Below are 16658 nucleotides of genomic sequence, written 5' to 3'. Positions count from 1 at the left end.
GAACTGCCACATGAAGCTCTAGTGGGTTGTTTGCTGAAGATGGTTCCACTGCTTGTCACGTCTAGAACCAGGAGTCAGTCTCAAAATTGGACAACCCATTAACCTCCCCACTCTGCACTTCAAGGAGATGACAGATTTCCTGCCGGTTGGTAGTTATTTAACCAGCAAAATGCAAGCAGACGTCCCGCGATGCTTGGGCGACCTTGCACTGCACCACACCACTTTTCCATGTTCAAACACTGACTCAAAATGCCTTTTCATCCACAAAAAGTGCCACGCAAACGCACGCCCTTTCTTACAAGGAGGGGCGCAGAGAACTGGCAACATAAAGAGATTTGAAAGCTACTTGATTCCAAGTAAATCAAACCCACCGATGTCGATCTGCTCCACAGCCTCAGCCAGGGTCACATCCGGAGCGGAGACCGTTTTCACAAATGGGTACAGGTTGCAGACGACAACCCTGAGGGCGAGAGATAGAACAGATTAACAAAAAAATAGCTGTGGAGAGCAAGAAGGAAACACACAGAGCACCAAATCATCTACAGGTGACAGCTTTGGAGAGCTGATGGCACAAGAGGCAATGTTGGTCAAGGGTCAACTACTGTTCACAATACATAATTCCCCTGCTGGCAGCCACACCGAGACAAACACCCAGAGGAGATCGCACTTCAGCTTAATCTCCCAAGATTCAAGATTATTTATCACGCTGACATGGAAACCTACAGTGAGATGCCTCAATTGGCTGGGGCCAAACTTCAGTGTAGCCACACATTCCGGCACCAACTCAGCATGTCCAGGCTGCTCGGCAGAACAACACAGAACACAACAAGCAACAAAACAACAGCAAAACAATCCCCTTTCCTCCCCTCCCACCCATGTCTGTACACAGTCCTTTAACCCCAGGTCAGGCCTCCAGCAGACAAGGACAGAGGCCTGCAGACACCAGGCTTTGTCCCTCCTAGTGGACTCACAGATTCAACTCATCCTAGACTGCAGTAGTCCCTGTAGGCAATGTTTAGTTGCGTACCTCTCTGTTCTGGAACCTGAACCGTACAAGCCAAGATGCCTCCTCTAGAGTCGCTACCCACTGAGCCTCAGCACGGAAACATCCTAAAATACCTCACAACGATGACAAAACACGGGAACTTCTGCTTCAGTTGTCCGGTGAGCATATATAACCGTATTCAAAAGCCAATTTATGAACAGACCAACGGTCAAACACTCATCGTCTGAGGACACAGGAGGTCCCAGATCAACTCATCAGCCCTCCCCAATTTCTCACATCCTTTTGCAACTTAGTCTCTCACACATTTGCCCATGGACCCCCTCCCCCAACCCATTTGGTTATACATTTACACCAGGGATAAATATATAGCAGCTTATTAAACAACCTGGTGCACCTCCAGGACTTAAGGGGACACTGGTGCACTCGGGCACAGGAGGCGCATGCACATCCCGAAGAGGGAGCAGAGAGATCAGCCTCAAACCTGGGCCACTGAAGCCACGAGGCAATGGCATTTCCTGTTATGCCACAGTGCCTCTCCAGATTAACCCACGCCTTAGCGCCAGCCTTGCTCCGCTGATTATCTGTGGCCCAATTGGTCTCCCGTGCCTCACTAAGTGGGGCCTTTGAAGAGCAGACACATCCCCAGGTCAGACTGTTGGGCGTCTCGCCAAGACCCCCCGCCCTGTCATCTAACCATGAGAAGGATGCTGGGCAACAGAGAAGCACTAAATTTCCCATCTATTTTAAAGGGACAGGGTGAGAGCAGAAAATCCCATATTCCATAGGAGACGCCAATGTGAAGTGTTCAACTGTTGGGAAACCTCCTAAACTCTGACCCTTCGTACAAATGACCTGAAAACCATTATTGTTCTTGTACTCATTAACTTTCTGTTAAGGTCAGTGTCTACATTGCTTCACTGACCAGTCAAGTCACTGACATCGACCACCGTGTTAAACAAATCATACATACATCACATTTACTTTTATTCTCCCCACATCCCCACCAACTCTCTCCAGACTCCACCCCTCACAGGCACAACTTGTCACCCCACTGAAACAGGAGCAGCATGGAGGATAACCACAGGGACGCAGGGGGAAAACATGCAAACTCTAACACACAACAGCCCCCAGGGTCAGGAATGGGCACTGCGAGCAGCAGCTCCACAAGCTGCTCTGCCAGAACAAAGGACATCCCAACACAGTGCAGGCCCTGATCTACTCCAAGGTCAATAACTCTTCCTCTTTCCATAGCCTCCATTTTTTTTTTATTGTCCGGGGTCTCAGCCTGGAACGTCAACTGTTTATTCACTTCCACAGATGCTGCCTGACCTGCCGAGTTCCTCCAGCACTGTGTGGGTGTTGCTCTGGATTTTCAGCATCGGCACACTTTCTCGTACTTACACCCATCTAGAAGTTTCTTAAATGTCCCAAATGTTTCTGCCTCCGACACCAGGGTGTTAGGCGCACCCACCACTCCGTGTGCAAAAGCCTACCTATAGTTGCCTCCAATCCCCATAAAATTATGCCTCCTCATGTTAGCCAGAAAAAGTAACTCAATCGATGCCTCTCATCTTGTACACCTCAATCAAGTCATCTCTCGCCCTCCTTCACTTCGAAGAGTAAAGACCTAGCTCACTGAACCGCTCCTCGTAAAACATGCTCTCTAATCCAAGCAGCTTTCTCTACACCCACTCTAAAGTTTCCACATCCTTCCTATAATGAGGCAACCAGAAATGAGCACAATATTCTGTGCAGTCTAACCAGAGTTAGCTAGCTTGTTCCAGAGAAAACAAGCCCAGTTTGTCCAAACTCTCATTAATGTTCATGTTCTCCAGTCCAGGCAGCATCCTGGTAAATCTCTCTTACACCCTCGCCAAAGGTTTCACATCCTTCCTATAATAAGGAGGGTCAGAACAGAAAACAATTTTCCAACTCTGCCACCTGAATTCAGACATGGGCCAGTTTGCAGCACTCTCACAACTCAAATGATGCTAGTTGGTGTGGGTAAATAGTAACAGCTGTCACTTCAGTGCAGTGGGAGTGCTGCACCATCAAGAGTATCAATTTAGACCAGGGATGTACCCCTCTAGCTCCCAAAACAGATATCCACGATCAGCTGTGAGCGGGATTCTGTTTACAGGAGTACACTGTAAACGCTTATTTTCCTTTTACCACCCCCACCCAAACCCAAAAGAAAGTTTGCCAAATAAAGTTTGCTGATAACATTTCTTCGTTGGGTATCATGGCTGATTTATCATCCCTGCAAATCCGATTCTCGTTAACACCCTGTCTAATCAAGAACCCATCTACCTCCGCTTTACGTATACCCAAAGACCTGGCCTCCACAGCCATATGTGGCAATGAATTCCAGATTCACCACCCTCTGGCTAAAGAAATTCCTCATCTTATTATGAAGGGGCATGCCCTTATTCTGATGCTGTGGCCTCTGGTCCTAGGCCCCCAATACAGTATACGAAACATCCTCTCCACGTCCACTCTATCGAGGCCATTCAATATTTGATAGGTTTATGCAAGACCACCCCCCGCCCCCAAACCATCCATATCACTCCAGTGAGTACAGGCCCAAAGCCATCAAATGCTCCTCAAATATTAACCCTTTCACTCCTTGTGAACCTTCTTTGGACCCTCTCCAATGCCAGCACACCCTTTCTTCGCTAAGGGGCCCAAAACTGCTCACAATACTCTAAGAGCAGCTTGACAAATGTCTCATGAAGCCTCAGCATTACATCCTTACTTTCATATTCTAGTCCTCTCAAAATTATCTCATCTAAATGTGTTCGCAGAGATGAAAATTCAAACAAGTACAGACCAGGTGCCGGAGACAGATAGAAGCTGCTGAAAGCGCTCATGGGTCCACCCCCACCCCCCTGGGGAGAGGAACAGGTTTAACATCTCAGCCCAAAGATGCCTGATTGGGGGGGTGGGTTGTTCTGTGTTGGGTCATAAACACCCGCAGCTGATCTGGGAAGCCAGCTCCTGTGTCGAGCTGGAGGACGAGGCAGGGAACTCCCTCACTCGCTGTCACCACTTTCAGACCGCACCGACAGGCGACAACATGCCAGTCCCAAGCATCCAGCAGAACATATACTGCCGTCAGGACTTCCCTTCTGAGCATCAACTTTCACACTTACTACCCGCAGACCGAGAAATTCTCCTCCTGAGGGGCCTCTTGCACACTGTTCACGCAGGCGAGTCCTCTCAGCTCGGAATCAGGATGTCCCGGGTTCAGCTCGCCGCCGCCTCAGAGGCTTCAGCTCAGAACGATGGGGCTCTGGGTGCCGAAGGAACACGGCGCCGTCAGAAGGGGCACCATTGCCATGAGGAGCTGAGATGGGCTCTGGCCTGGGACTCTGTGCAAGTCCCTGGCCATGCAGACTGGACAAAGGACAGAGAAAACCACCCCACCTAGTCCTGCGCACAAGAGGAGACAGAGAGGTCGTTCCTGATGTGATGTCCTGCACAGCGGAATAAGCTGTTGCTACTTTCTGAGAACCACATCCAGGGATGGCTGGGCTGGCCCCAACCTCATTCCCCTGTGAAAGGGAGGGAGGAAGAAAGCTCCTTCCAACCTCAGCAGTGAACGGGGTGGATTCTTGGCTTAAACCAAGACCTCCCATTGCTACCTCAACACCACCATCCAGTATCATAGCAACAGCACCATTACCCTCAGGGCATACTCCCTCTGTAGCTCTCCAACACATGGCCACCTCACCTTATCAAGCTGAAACCATGTTTCGCAACGTCAGACTCGTCTTCTGGAATGTTCCGAGCCAAGATACCTAAACAGGGAAACACACAGATAGAAGTTCACGCACAGCCAATCCAACACAATGGCTACTCAGTTTAATATGATATTTACACAACGTTAAAAGGGCAGAAAGAACGGGGAGTATTTAACTTAATGCATGAACACATCAATGATACTTTGCACACCAGGTCCAACCCGTCAACAGTTCTTCACCAGAACCCAGCCTCCATTCCCACTGGAAGATGGTCAGCAGTTCCAAAATCAGCCCTATAAACTCCATCCACTATACTCCAAAAGGTCATCCACCTGAAAATGCTAACTGTTTCGAGGAATTGAGAAGACAGGTTACCAAGGACACCCACCATACAGGCCGTGCTGTCTTCTCGCCACTGCCTTTGGTAAGGAGGTACAGGAGCTTCAGATTGCAGACCACCAGGTTCAAAAATAGATATTACCCTGCAGCCATCAGGCTCCTGAATCAGTGCAGATAACTTCACTCATTTCAACAATGAACTGATTCTACAGCCTCCAGACTCTGCAACTCAGTGCTATTCACTTTTTTATTATTTGCATGATTTGTCCTTCTTTTGCACATGTATGTTTATCAGTCTTTGTGTGTAGTTTTTCAGATTCTATTCTATTTGTTTGTTTTACTCTGAATGCCCACAAGAAAATGAATCTCAGGGTAGCATATGGTGACATATAGGTACTTGGATAATAAACTTCCTTTGAACTTTGATTGCATCTGACTGTGAGATGCATACTTCACAGATCTCGAAAGGATAACGCACAGCTCTTGTAGGCAAATACGTAGCTTTAATAATAATGTGTATCGTATGAAGTATTTCACCCCTCCAGCCTCACAAACATGGTGAAACTTCTCACCTCCATGCACCACTGGATGCAGAGTCTTCACTCGTCCACCCAACATTTCTGGAAACCCAGTAATCTCCGACACATCCCTTGGAAAATAAAGCAAAGGACACTTAATAAACGACAGAGCTGGACAGCTCTGTGACAAGGGATGGCATATATGTCCGGCTCCATAACTGAATTAGATATCCAAGCAGTCAGCCACAGCTTCAGAGGATTATGGTTTCCAGTTCAGTTGTGGAGATGAGCACAAAAAAAAGGCCCCAGACCAACAGAATGCTACAATATCAAATGTGTTTTCATTTAGCAATGGACTTATAAACTGAAACTATCTCTCCTGTCAAGCTGATGAAGATAATCCATGGCTCTACATTGGTTTGGAGCAACCAAGTCTTTCAAACAGTATTTAATCGTCCATCAGTGCAAGATCAGCACCCTTTACCACACTGCTATCAGTGCACAATTTAGCAGCCACATTTCTTGTTTTACAACAGCGACTTGATTTAAGTAGTGACCACGGAGTGTTTGGAGAACACCTCAACAGCATGAGAGATGCTACTGAAGAAAGTAATACCTTCCCTTTATGAAACAGTGTCATTAACCTTTGATATAATTACATTGCACAGCACATTCACATAGTGCTACAGTTCTAATTGCAACAGATTCAAACATGGAGAGCAAAAAATGGACTGAGCATGAAAACAAAGAATGGAACAATCTGAAACTTTACCGACAGTCACAACTCTCTCAACTGTCCCTTTGTGGCATACTGAACCCTTGCTTCATTTTTGCTCACCTTGGCCTGACCTGCAGAGATCCGACTTGTGTCCATGAGCAATCAAGAACAGGAGTGGGCACTGCGATCCTGTTCAGTTTAATATGATCACGGCTGATCTGATCATAACCTCAACTTTACATTTACACCTGGCCCCTTCAAACTTCCAGTATCTAACTTAAAAATTCTCAAAGACTTTCAATGGCCTTGAAGGAAAAATGTCCTCAATCATCAGGAGTAAATTGTTTACCTCATCCTTGCTTCAAATGGCTCCCTGAATTTTAATATGTCTGACCCCCAGCTCAAGATTCTCCCAATTGAAAAAGCACCTTCTCACATCAACTGTCACGGCCCAGCCTATCCGTCTCTCCTCACGACAGGTGAATCTCCTCTGCACCTTCTCCTCCCACTGGACAGCTAAAACTGCAAAGCAATATCCCAGGCACTGCCTAATCAAAGATTTCCAAAGTTGTCACCAGATCCTTCATGTTCTGTGCCCCAGCTAAAGAAAGTCAGCATCCCACGTGCCTTCTTCACCATTTACCTACCTTTATGACGCGACAGATCTACACACCAAGGTCCCTCTACCCCACATTACAGCCATTCTTGATGCAAATCCCATCATTTGTAGAGCTTCCAAAAAGCATGTATCAGGATTTCTTTCCACCAACCACTGGGGGTCCAACTTGCCTCCTCAAATGAAGAATGTTGTAACCCAGTGATAAATGTTCTGTAACCCAGAACCCTCCACTTCACTATCAACAGCACCATCAATTATCATATCACCTGCAAACTTACAAAGTACTAATAGTGTTCACTACATTTCTGGTGTGAACGATTCCACCACGTTATGTACTGAAGCCAATGGACTACGTAGCCTTTTGTCCTTTGAAGACCAAAGCTAATTCTTCTCCCAAAGTTGCAAAGAGACTTCTTGCAGCTAACGCCCAACACTGACAACCAATCTAACCGATGCACTTCAGCTCAGAGTAGACACTTTAAGGAAATTCTCTTTCACTGAGGACGTATATTTAAACATTTGAAAAACAAATTGGTACAAGATTAATAAAATCTGAAATGATTTTCAAATAATTGAACATTTCCAAATTGGAAGAAATAATCTGTTTATTTCAATTTAATCCAATAATTTAATTTTAGAGTTTACTGAATCACTCCTTAGCCTTCCTGTTTTAAGTAGATACCTATCTGATCACAGGGCATTACAGGTTCCGACTCGGGTATCTAAGCCGAGCCACGCATTAAGGAACTGCTCATGTCTCCCATCCTTCACCTGACAGCAAGTCCAGCATCTCGCAGAGCCTTAGCTGTGCCACCAGAAGCCACGAGGGAGAGGCCAACCGAAACCAGGCTCCTGGCGAAGTCCACCAGACCCGTCTTATCAGAGACGCTCAGCAACGCTGAAAGGCAAGATTGAAATGAGTGTCACAAGTAGTAGGCCGTAAATTCCAAAGCGTTGTTCCACACCGAGCCAGATCGTGGCTATTCTATGACCAAACTGCATACACCTGTTGTTATATTGTGACCCTTAATAACATTGGCCAATAGTTTATTAAAATCTCAGATTTCACATTATCCAAGCATAAACAGCCATTATTGTACAGCTGCTCCACAGGTTGTGAACACCCAGCTCCTGGACGATGGGACGGATTGCTGGCCACTGCAGAATTGCAGGCACCTTCTGCCAGGCAGTAACAAGGCTTTGAACTCGGTCTCCGATATCTCTCAACTCAGCAACTCTGTTAAGGGTCTTGCCCGTAACAGTGTACTGACTCCTTGCATTAGCCCTTCCAAAGTGCAAAACCTCACATTTATCTGGGTTAAACTCCACCTGCCATTTCTCTGCCCAGATCTGCAACTGATCTATATCACACTGTATTCTTTGTCAGTCTTCTACACCATCCCCAACTCCACCAATCTTGGTACCATCTTTGAACTTGCTAACCCACCCGTCTATATTTTCATCTTTATTTATATACATCACAAACAGCAGAGGTCCCACCACAGAAATCTGCGGAACACCACTAATTACAGAACTCCAATAAGTCCCTTCAATCACTACTCCGTCTTCTACGCGCAAGCCAGCTCTGAATACAAACAGCCAATTTGTCGTGAACCCCATACATCTTAATCTTCTGGATGAGCCTTCCATGAGGGACTTTGTCAAAGGCCTTACTAAAATCTATGTAGTCAACATCCACTGCTCCACCCTCAATCTCTCTCATCACCACCTTGTCAAAAAACTCAATCAAGTTGGTAGGACATATCCTACCCGCACAAAGCCATGATGGCTCTCCCCAATTAGGCCATGGGTTTCCAGATGCTAATATATCCTATCCCTACTAAATTTTCTCTAGCAATTTCCCTACAACTGATGTGAGACTCACCAGTCTATCATTTCCGGGATTTTCCCTTGCTCCCTTCTTAAATAGAGAAACAACATTAGCCACTCGCCAGTCCTCCAGGACTTTGTCTGTGCCTAGAAAGGTCCTGAAGACACTGGACAAGGTGACAGCAATCTCATCTCTTGGCTCCCTCAATAACCTGGGGTAATTCACATCAGGCCCCAAGGATTTATGCACCTTAACACTCTTTAGGAAACCCAACACTTCACCCTCCTTGACCTCTAAAGGCCTTAACACACTTATGCACTCAGCCCTGATCTCCTGGTCCTCCATGTACTTTTCCTTTGTAAACACTGAAACAAAGTACTCATTAAGTACCTCATTCACATTCTCCACATCCCAGCAAATGTTCCTCTCTTTATTCTTGAGTGGTCCTACCCTCTTTGTAGTTACTCATTTGTTCTTTATGTATGTATAGAATGCCTTAAACACCTTAATCCTACTTGCCAAGGACTTTTCATGGCTTCTCCCAACTTTCCTAATTCCCTTCTTATTTTCTGCCTTCTTTGTAATCCTCGTGCTCTATTTGATCCTAACTTCTGGAAGTTTACATACAAACGTTTGTACTTTTTCTTGTCTAAATTCGTCACCTCTCTGGACATCCAAACTTCTTTTACCTTTCCATCCCAGTGCTTCCTTCAAACAGGAACATACATTTCCTGTACTCTGTGCAATTGATCGTTAAACACCCTCCACATGATGTCCGATGTGGACTTGCCAGAAGAAAGTGTTCCCAATTAATTGTCCTTAGTTCTGCTTAATGCCCTCATAATTTGCCCTGGTCACTGTTCCCTATCTTCTCACCCACTGTAGTCAGTCACCTGACCAGGCTCATTACACAACACCAGGTCAAGTACAGCCCCTCCTTCCGTCCATATATTGATTTAAGAAACCTTCCTGGTTACCCTTAACAAATTCTGCCCCATCTAAACCCCTTGCACTAAGAAGGTCAGTTTATATTAGGGTAGGTTACACGGTCTGCACAACATTGTAGGCCGAAGGGCCTGTACTGTGCTGTTGATTTCTATGTTTCCATGAAATTAAAATCCCCCATGACAACAACCCTGTTATTTTTACATATTTCCTTAATCTGCCTGCATATCTGTTCCTCAATGCCCTGATGGCTATTGGAGGGTCTGTAGTGCAATGCAATTAGTGTGATTGTACCTTTCCTCTTCTGAAGTCCTACTCAGATGTACTCGGTGTCTGAACCCTTCATTACGTCTCCCCTGAGTGCAGCTGTGATATTGTCCCTGATTCCTAGTACAACTCCCACCCACCCCCCACTTTTACCTACTTCTCTATCTAATCTAAAACTGATACATGAATCACCCATTCCCTGACCCTCTCACAACCAAGTTTCAGTAATGGCTGCAACATCGTAGTTCCATGTACTGATCCATATTCTAAGTTCATCACCCTTACCTATAATACTCCTAGCATTAAAGTATACTCACTTCAAACTATCCAACCCATCATACCTGTTATTCATCACCCTTACCCATAATACTCATAGCATTAAAGTATACACACTTCAAACTATCCGACCCATCATACCTGTTATTTTGATTTTGCCTTTCACTACTTTCTCTGACATCTACCTTCCGGTCCTATCCTTCACTTAGTGACCTGGTGCTCTGGTTCCCAGCCCAGTGCAAAACTAGTTTAAACTCACCCAGGTAGCATCAGCGAACCTCCCGGCCAGGATAGCGGTGGCCCTCCAGTTCAGGCACAGCCCACTCCTCTTGTACAGGTCACCCCCTTCCCCAGAAAAGGTTCCAACGAACCAAGAATTTGAAACCCTGCCCCCTGCTCCATCTCAGCCCCTCACTCATCTGTGCTATTATCCCATTCTCACCTGCTCGTTCACCAGGAGTAATCCAGAGATTGCTACCTCAGAGGTCCTTCAGCCTCTTTCTGTACCTATACTCACTGCGTTGGACCTCTTCCCTTTTATTGCCTATGTGCATCACAAACTCTGGCTGCTCACCCTTCTCGAGAATATTCTGCAGCTGCACCAATAGATCCTGGACTCTGGCACCCTGGTGTCTCTTTTGAGGCCACAGAATCTCCTGTCTGTCCCTCTGTCAAGTCCCCTCTCACTACCGCACTGCCTAACTTTACCCTTTCCTGCTGAGCCTCAGAGCCAGCCACAGCGGCACTGGCCTGGCTGCTGCCTGCCCTGACGATCATACCCAGGAATCCATCTTGTAAATCTCTGCCACACCAGCATACCATGGAAACCAACCTCATACTCTGTCCTCCAACGGTGGTCTCACCAACACCCCTTTGTATTCAAGCAATAAAACTCAATTTCCCATTTACTTTCTTAATTACTTTCTGGACTTTTAGATTTACTTTTTTCCATCTCATGAACCAGCACACCCAGATCTTTTTGCACACATCAGTACCTTCCCTCTGCTTATGTACAGATGTAGAGCCACTCAGTTTATCATGTTCTGGAAAGGCTTGCAATTTCTTATGTTGAACCCCATTTGCTAGTTTTCCACAGTTTTAGTCCTACACTGCTTCTGCACTACCTTGGTATCTTGGACACCAGGAATTCAAGCTGTCCATTGATAGTGAATAGCTGCAGAATAGAGCGAAATCCAGAGGACTCCATGGTTCAAGTCCTGAAAATCTGGCTGCCTTTTGCTTTAATTTCCATATCTTCAACATTGCAATATGGTAGCAGAGCACTTAGGTGCTAATCGCTCACAGTTCCAGAGACCAGGAGTCAATTCTGACCACCAGTTTTCATGTTTACCCTATGAATGGGGGCCTCCCGCCATATTCTAAAGGAGTGCTGGATTAGTAGATTAATTGGCCATAGTTAAGTAGGCATCTGTTAGTCTTGCGAGACCATGGATCTGCGCCTGGAAGGTCTTCACTCTCCAGGGCGCAGGCCTGGGCAAGGTTGAATGGAAGACCAGCAGTTGAGAATGGGGGAGATTCAAACAAGAGGACATGAGTTGAGAGTTAAGGGGGAAAAGTTTAGGGGTAACATGAGGGGGAACTTCTTCACTCAGAGAGTGGTAACTGTGTGGAAGGAGCTTCCAGCAAAAGTGGTTGAGGCAGGTTCAATGTTGTCATTTAAAGTTAAATTGGACAGCTATATCAACAGGAAAGGAATGGAGGGTTATGGGCTGAGTGTGGGTCGGTGGGACTAGGTGAGAGTAAGAGTTCGGCACGGACTAGAAGGGCCGAGATGGCCTGTTTCCGTGCTGTAGTTGTTATATGGTTATATAATCAGTCAGGTGTGGGCATGTGGCCAAGTGGTTAAGGCACTGGACTAGCGACCTGAAGGCCGCGAGTTCGAGCCCCAGCCGAGGCAACGTGTTGCGTCCTTAAGCAAGGCACTTAACCACACATTGCTCTGTGACGACACTGGTGCCAAGCTGTATGGGTCCTAATGCCCTTCCCTTGGACAACATTGGTGTCGTAGAGAGGGGAGACTTGCAGCATGGGCAACTGCTGGTCTTCCATACAACCTTGCCCAGGCCTGTGCCCTGGCGAGTGAAGACTTTCCAGGCGCAGATCCATAGTCTCGCAAGACTAATGGACGCCATATTACTGTGGTGTAAGTTAATAGTAGCATTAATTAACAGGCTCAGATAAAACTTTATTAAAAGCCTTTCATGAGTCTAGGAAATAACAAGGGCAGATCCGCCATCAGTGCTTCAACTACCTGTTCACACAGAGATAACTGGATTTGTTAGGCCTGCCCTACCCTTCATAAACTCTTGTTGGTTCTCAGATCAGCACGAGCAGGATGACTTAACTTTGTAAGAGAAACATGGAGAAATAAGCAGCAACACTCACAAAATGCTGGAGGAACTCAGCAGGTCAGACAGCATCTGCAGAAAAGAGTAAACAGGACTCAGGAAGGGTCTCAGCCTGAAACGTCAACTGTGCACTGTTTTCCATGGATGCTGCCTGACCTGCTGAGTTCCTCCGGCATTTTGTGTGTTGCTCGGATTTCCAGCATCTGCAGATTTTCTCATGTTTGAGTTATGGAGCAAGGCATGACAGCCTCTGGCAATGGTTTCCCCCAGAAACTCAGACAGAAAATGATCAGTAATTTAATAGTTGGTGTAACACATTTCATCTTCAGCAATCAGAAGATCAGGGGTCCTGCCACTGCCAGAGAGGAGCTTGTATGTTCTCCCGGTGCATGTTCCCCAAATGCTCTGGTTTCCTCCCACACTCCAAAGGCCTACGGGTTAGGGTTGATGAGTTGAAGGCATGCCAGGTTGCCACCAGACACTTGCAGGCTGCCCCCAGCTCATCTTCAATGTTTTGATGCACAGGTGACAAATAAAGTTAATCTTTATCCCTTCTCCAAAAGTAGCCTGCTCCCTTGAGGGGAGAGTCCCCATTCCATCGCCTTCTATGAAAGAACTGTGACCTGGTATCACCCTTCATTGTTCCTCTGAAGAGAAAAGTTTCCAACACCTCAGTTAGAAAACTTCACTCATCTATATTCAAGTCAGGGCACCTTTCATCTGTGCCACAGGTTCTCATTTAACACTCTGGGTGATTCTGTATTATTCACCTGGTGAATTGATCCTAATCCAGGGACCATGCCCAGTAAAAGATATTCAACTCCAATTAGGCTCTAAACAGTGCTCTGAATAAAAAGTTAATGACATAATGTGACCCGGCACATTCCTGAACCCCAACTCAGTAACGACAACTGAATACGTTCTAGCCAAGGATTCTCTCTAAACTCCAGGAACTGTACAAACAGCCGAACATTTCAAACACATGCAAACTCACCAGTATCCCCCCCCCACTCCTAATTCAACAATCAAGGAACTGCTTCCCACCCAGCGCAAAGCCACTTTGCATCCACACCCCACTTCAAGCCCCAGGGTCTGCGCAAACCTTGCCCTCTATTCAACTACTTAGGACAGCATGCAAACTCCCCTCCGGCCCAGGTGCCCAGGGAACTGAGCGACCTCCCTCACTTCCACTCCTTGTCCACAGGAAACCTTTCGCCAGGCCCCGGGTGCAGGCTGACGGGGGATCATGCAAAAACGGTGCCGAGTACCCAGAAAGAGTGCAGACTTCTACCCAATTCCCGATGCCAGCAGCTCGGTGCATACTCCTTCCCGCCCGTGCCCTGCCACACAAAAGACTAGTGTTCATTGACCCAGGAGTCTGTGCAAACTCTCAATCTCCTCCCCGCGGCTTCTTTATCAGCACCGGGATCGCGCAAATTCCGGCTTCTTCGACAGCCGGTCGCCGTACGCGGCACCTTACCAAGCTGGTTGAGTGCCATCCCGGTGGCCCTTCCCCTGCTCCGGCTCGGCGGCGCTCCGACCAGCTCAACACGTGGGCGCTGCTTACGCGGAAGAGCGGAGTGCGGGGAAAGGCGTGGCTACAGTCTGGGGATCGCCAACTGGCCAGACAACGGGGTATATACTCTGCATTATCCTTCCACTCTTCTAAGTAATGATTAACAGATGCAAGAATCTCGAGCGAAAGGCTATTTGCTGGAGGAGCTCAGCGGGTTGAGCGGCTTTGGGTACAGTAGATGACCCCAGGAGACTCACAGGGCCGCCTCACCTGGAAGTAAAGTTTGGGGCCCCTGGATACTGGCACTTGTACCGCTTTGCAAGGATAAGTGCCAGCAGGGAGGTCAGTGGGGAGGGACAAGGGAGTCACGTAGGGAGAAACCCCTGCAGAAAGTGAGGGGGAGAGAAAGATGTGATTTCTGGTGGGATCCTGTTGGAGATGGTGGAAATTGCGGACAATTAGGTGCAGGATGTGGAGGTCCGAGGGCTGGTAGGTAAGGGCAAAAAGTTTTTAAAAATGAGGTGCAAAGGGACTTGGGAGTCCTTGTGCAGAACACTCTAATTTGCAGGTTGAGTCTGGTGCAAATGCAACATTAGCTTTCATTTCAAGAGGACTAGAATATAAAAGCAAGGATGTAATGTTGAGACTTTATAAAGCACTGGTGAGGCCTCACTTGGGGTATTGTGAGCAGCTTTGGGCCCCTTTATCTGAGAAAGGACATTCTGAAACTGGAAAGGATTCAAAGGAGGTTCACAAAAATGATTCCAGGCTTGAATAGTTTGTCATATGAAGAACATTTGATGGCTCTGGGCCTGTATTCACTAGAATGCAGAAGAATGAGGGGTGACCTCATTAAAATCTATTGAATGGTGAAAGGCCTTCGTCTGATGGGGGAGTCTAGTATTAGAGGACACAGCCTCAGAATAGAGGGCGTCCTTTTAAAACAGAGCTGAGGAGGAATTTCTTTAGCCAGAGAGTGGTGAATCTGTGGAATTCTTTGCCACAGGCAGCTGTGGAGGCCAAGTCCTTATGTATATTTAAAGCGGAGGTTGATAGATTCTTGATTGGTCAGGGAATGAAGGGATATGGGGAGATTAGGTCTGAGAGGAAAAATGGATCAGCCATGATGAAATGAACCAAATGGCCTAATTCTGCTTCTAGTCATAGTCATACTTTATTGATCCCGGGGGAAATTGGTTACAGTTGCACCATAAATAATAAATAGTAATAGAACCATAAATAGTTAAATAGTAATTTGTAAATTATGCCAGTAAATTATGAAGTAAGTCCAGGACCAGCCTATTGGCTCAAGATGTCTGACCCTCGAAGGGAGGAGTTGTAAAGTTTGATGGCCACAGGCAGGAATGACTTCCTATGACGCTCAGTGTTGCATCTCGGAGGAATGAGTCTCTGGCTGAATGTACTCCTGTGCCCACCCAGTACATTATGTAGTGGATGGGGAACATTGACCAAGATGGCATGCAACTTAGACAGCATCCTCTTTTCAGACACCACTGTGAGAGAGGTGTTTTCTATATCTTATAGTCTTATGGACAAGAAGAACCCTGTCCCTGGTGTGGATGGGTTGAGGGCAGACATGTGCGGAATACAAGAAATGCGGGTGAGGGCAGTGTTGATGCTGGATGAAGGGAAGCCTCTTTGAAGAAGGAGGACATTTCTGTTGTTCTGGAATGAAAAGTCTCATCCTGAGAGTAGATGCGGAGGAGATGGAGGAACCGAGAGAAAAGGATGGCATTTTTACAGGTCACAGGGTGGGGAGAGGGTAAGTCCAAATAGCTGTGGGTTTATAAAACAGGTCAGTTAGATAGACTGTCTCTGGAGACAGAGAGATTGATAAAGGAGAGGAGGTGTCAGAAACGGATCAGGTAAATTTGTGGGCAGGGTGGAAGTCGGAGGCAAAGTTGATGGTCGACGAGCTCAGCATGGGTGCAAGAAGCATCTCCAATGCAATCATCAATGTAGCAAAGGAAGAGTTGGAGAGTGATGCTGGTGTAGGCTTGGAACATGACTGTTCCACATAGCCGACGAAAAGGCAGGCATAGCTGAGACACACGCACTCGCCCTTGGCTACACCTTTGGTTTGAAGGAGGTGGGAGAAGCTGAAGGAGAAATTATTGAGGGCGAGAACCAGTTCTGCCGGACGGAGGAAAGTGGTGGTGGAGGAGAACCGAGTAGGTGGGTTGTCCAGAAAGAAGTGGAAAGCTTTAAGGCCCTCCTGGTAGGAGATGGAAGTGCATTAGGACTAGACATCCATAGTGAAAAGGAGATGATTGGGGCCAGGGAGCGTAAAGTCATTGAAAAGTTCAAGAGTACATGAGGTGTCACGGATGTAGTTAGGAAGGGACTGAACCAAAGGCAAGGAAGCAGAGTCAAAGTTTGGTGGGGCAGGAGTTTGCAGAAGGAATGGGTTTACCTGGACAGGCAGATTTGTGGATCTTGCATAGGAGGTAGAACTGGGAGGTGTGGAGTGAGGAACTATGAGGTTGGTGG

The 16658-nt window shown here is 46.9% G+C and overlaps 1 protein-coding gene across 1 annotated transcript in view; it reads right to left on the bottom strand.

Annotated features, from left to right (window-relative positions):
- atic (5-aminoimidazole-4-carboxamide ribonucleotide formyltransferase/IMP cyclohydrolase) overlaps positions 1-14220 on the bottom strand; it is a 37304-nt gene extending 23084 nt beyond the window's left edge. Inside the window, exons 1-5 of the mRNA XM_072261244.1 lie at positions 14112-14220; positions 7715-7841; positions 5661-5737; positions 4740-4806; positions 372-460 (exon numbers count right to left, since the gene is read on the bottom strand). Coding sequence (XP_072117345.1) covers positions 372-460; positions 4740-4806; positions 5661-5737; positions 7715-7841; positions 14112-14130 — 379 coding nt within the window. The 5' untranslated portion in view covers positions 14131-14220. The remainder of the gene's footprint in view (positions 1-371; positions 461-4739; positions 4807-5660; positions 5738-7714; positions 7842-14111) is intronic.
- Between the last annotated feature and the right edge of the window lie 2438 nt (positions 14221-16658).

The sequence above is a fragment of the Mobula birostris genome, chromosome 6 (assembly GCF_030028105.1).
Source record: "Mobula birostris isolate sMobBir1 chromosome 6, sMobBir1.hap1, whole genome shotgun sequence".
NCBI classification, from domain to species: Eukaryota; Metazoa; Chordata; class Chondrichthyes; order Myliobatiformes; family Myliobatidae; genus Mobula; species Mobula birostris.
Note: the sequence above shows the minus strand (reverse complement) of the source record. Positions and strands in the feature narration are given on the sequence as shown.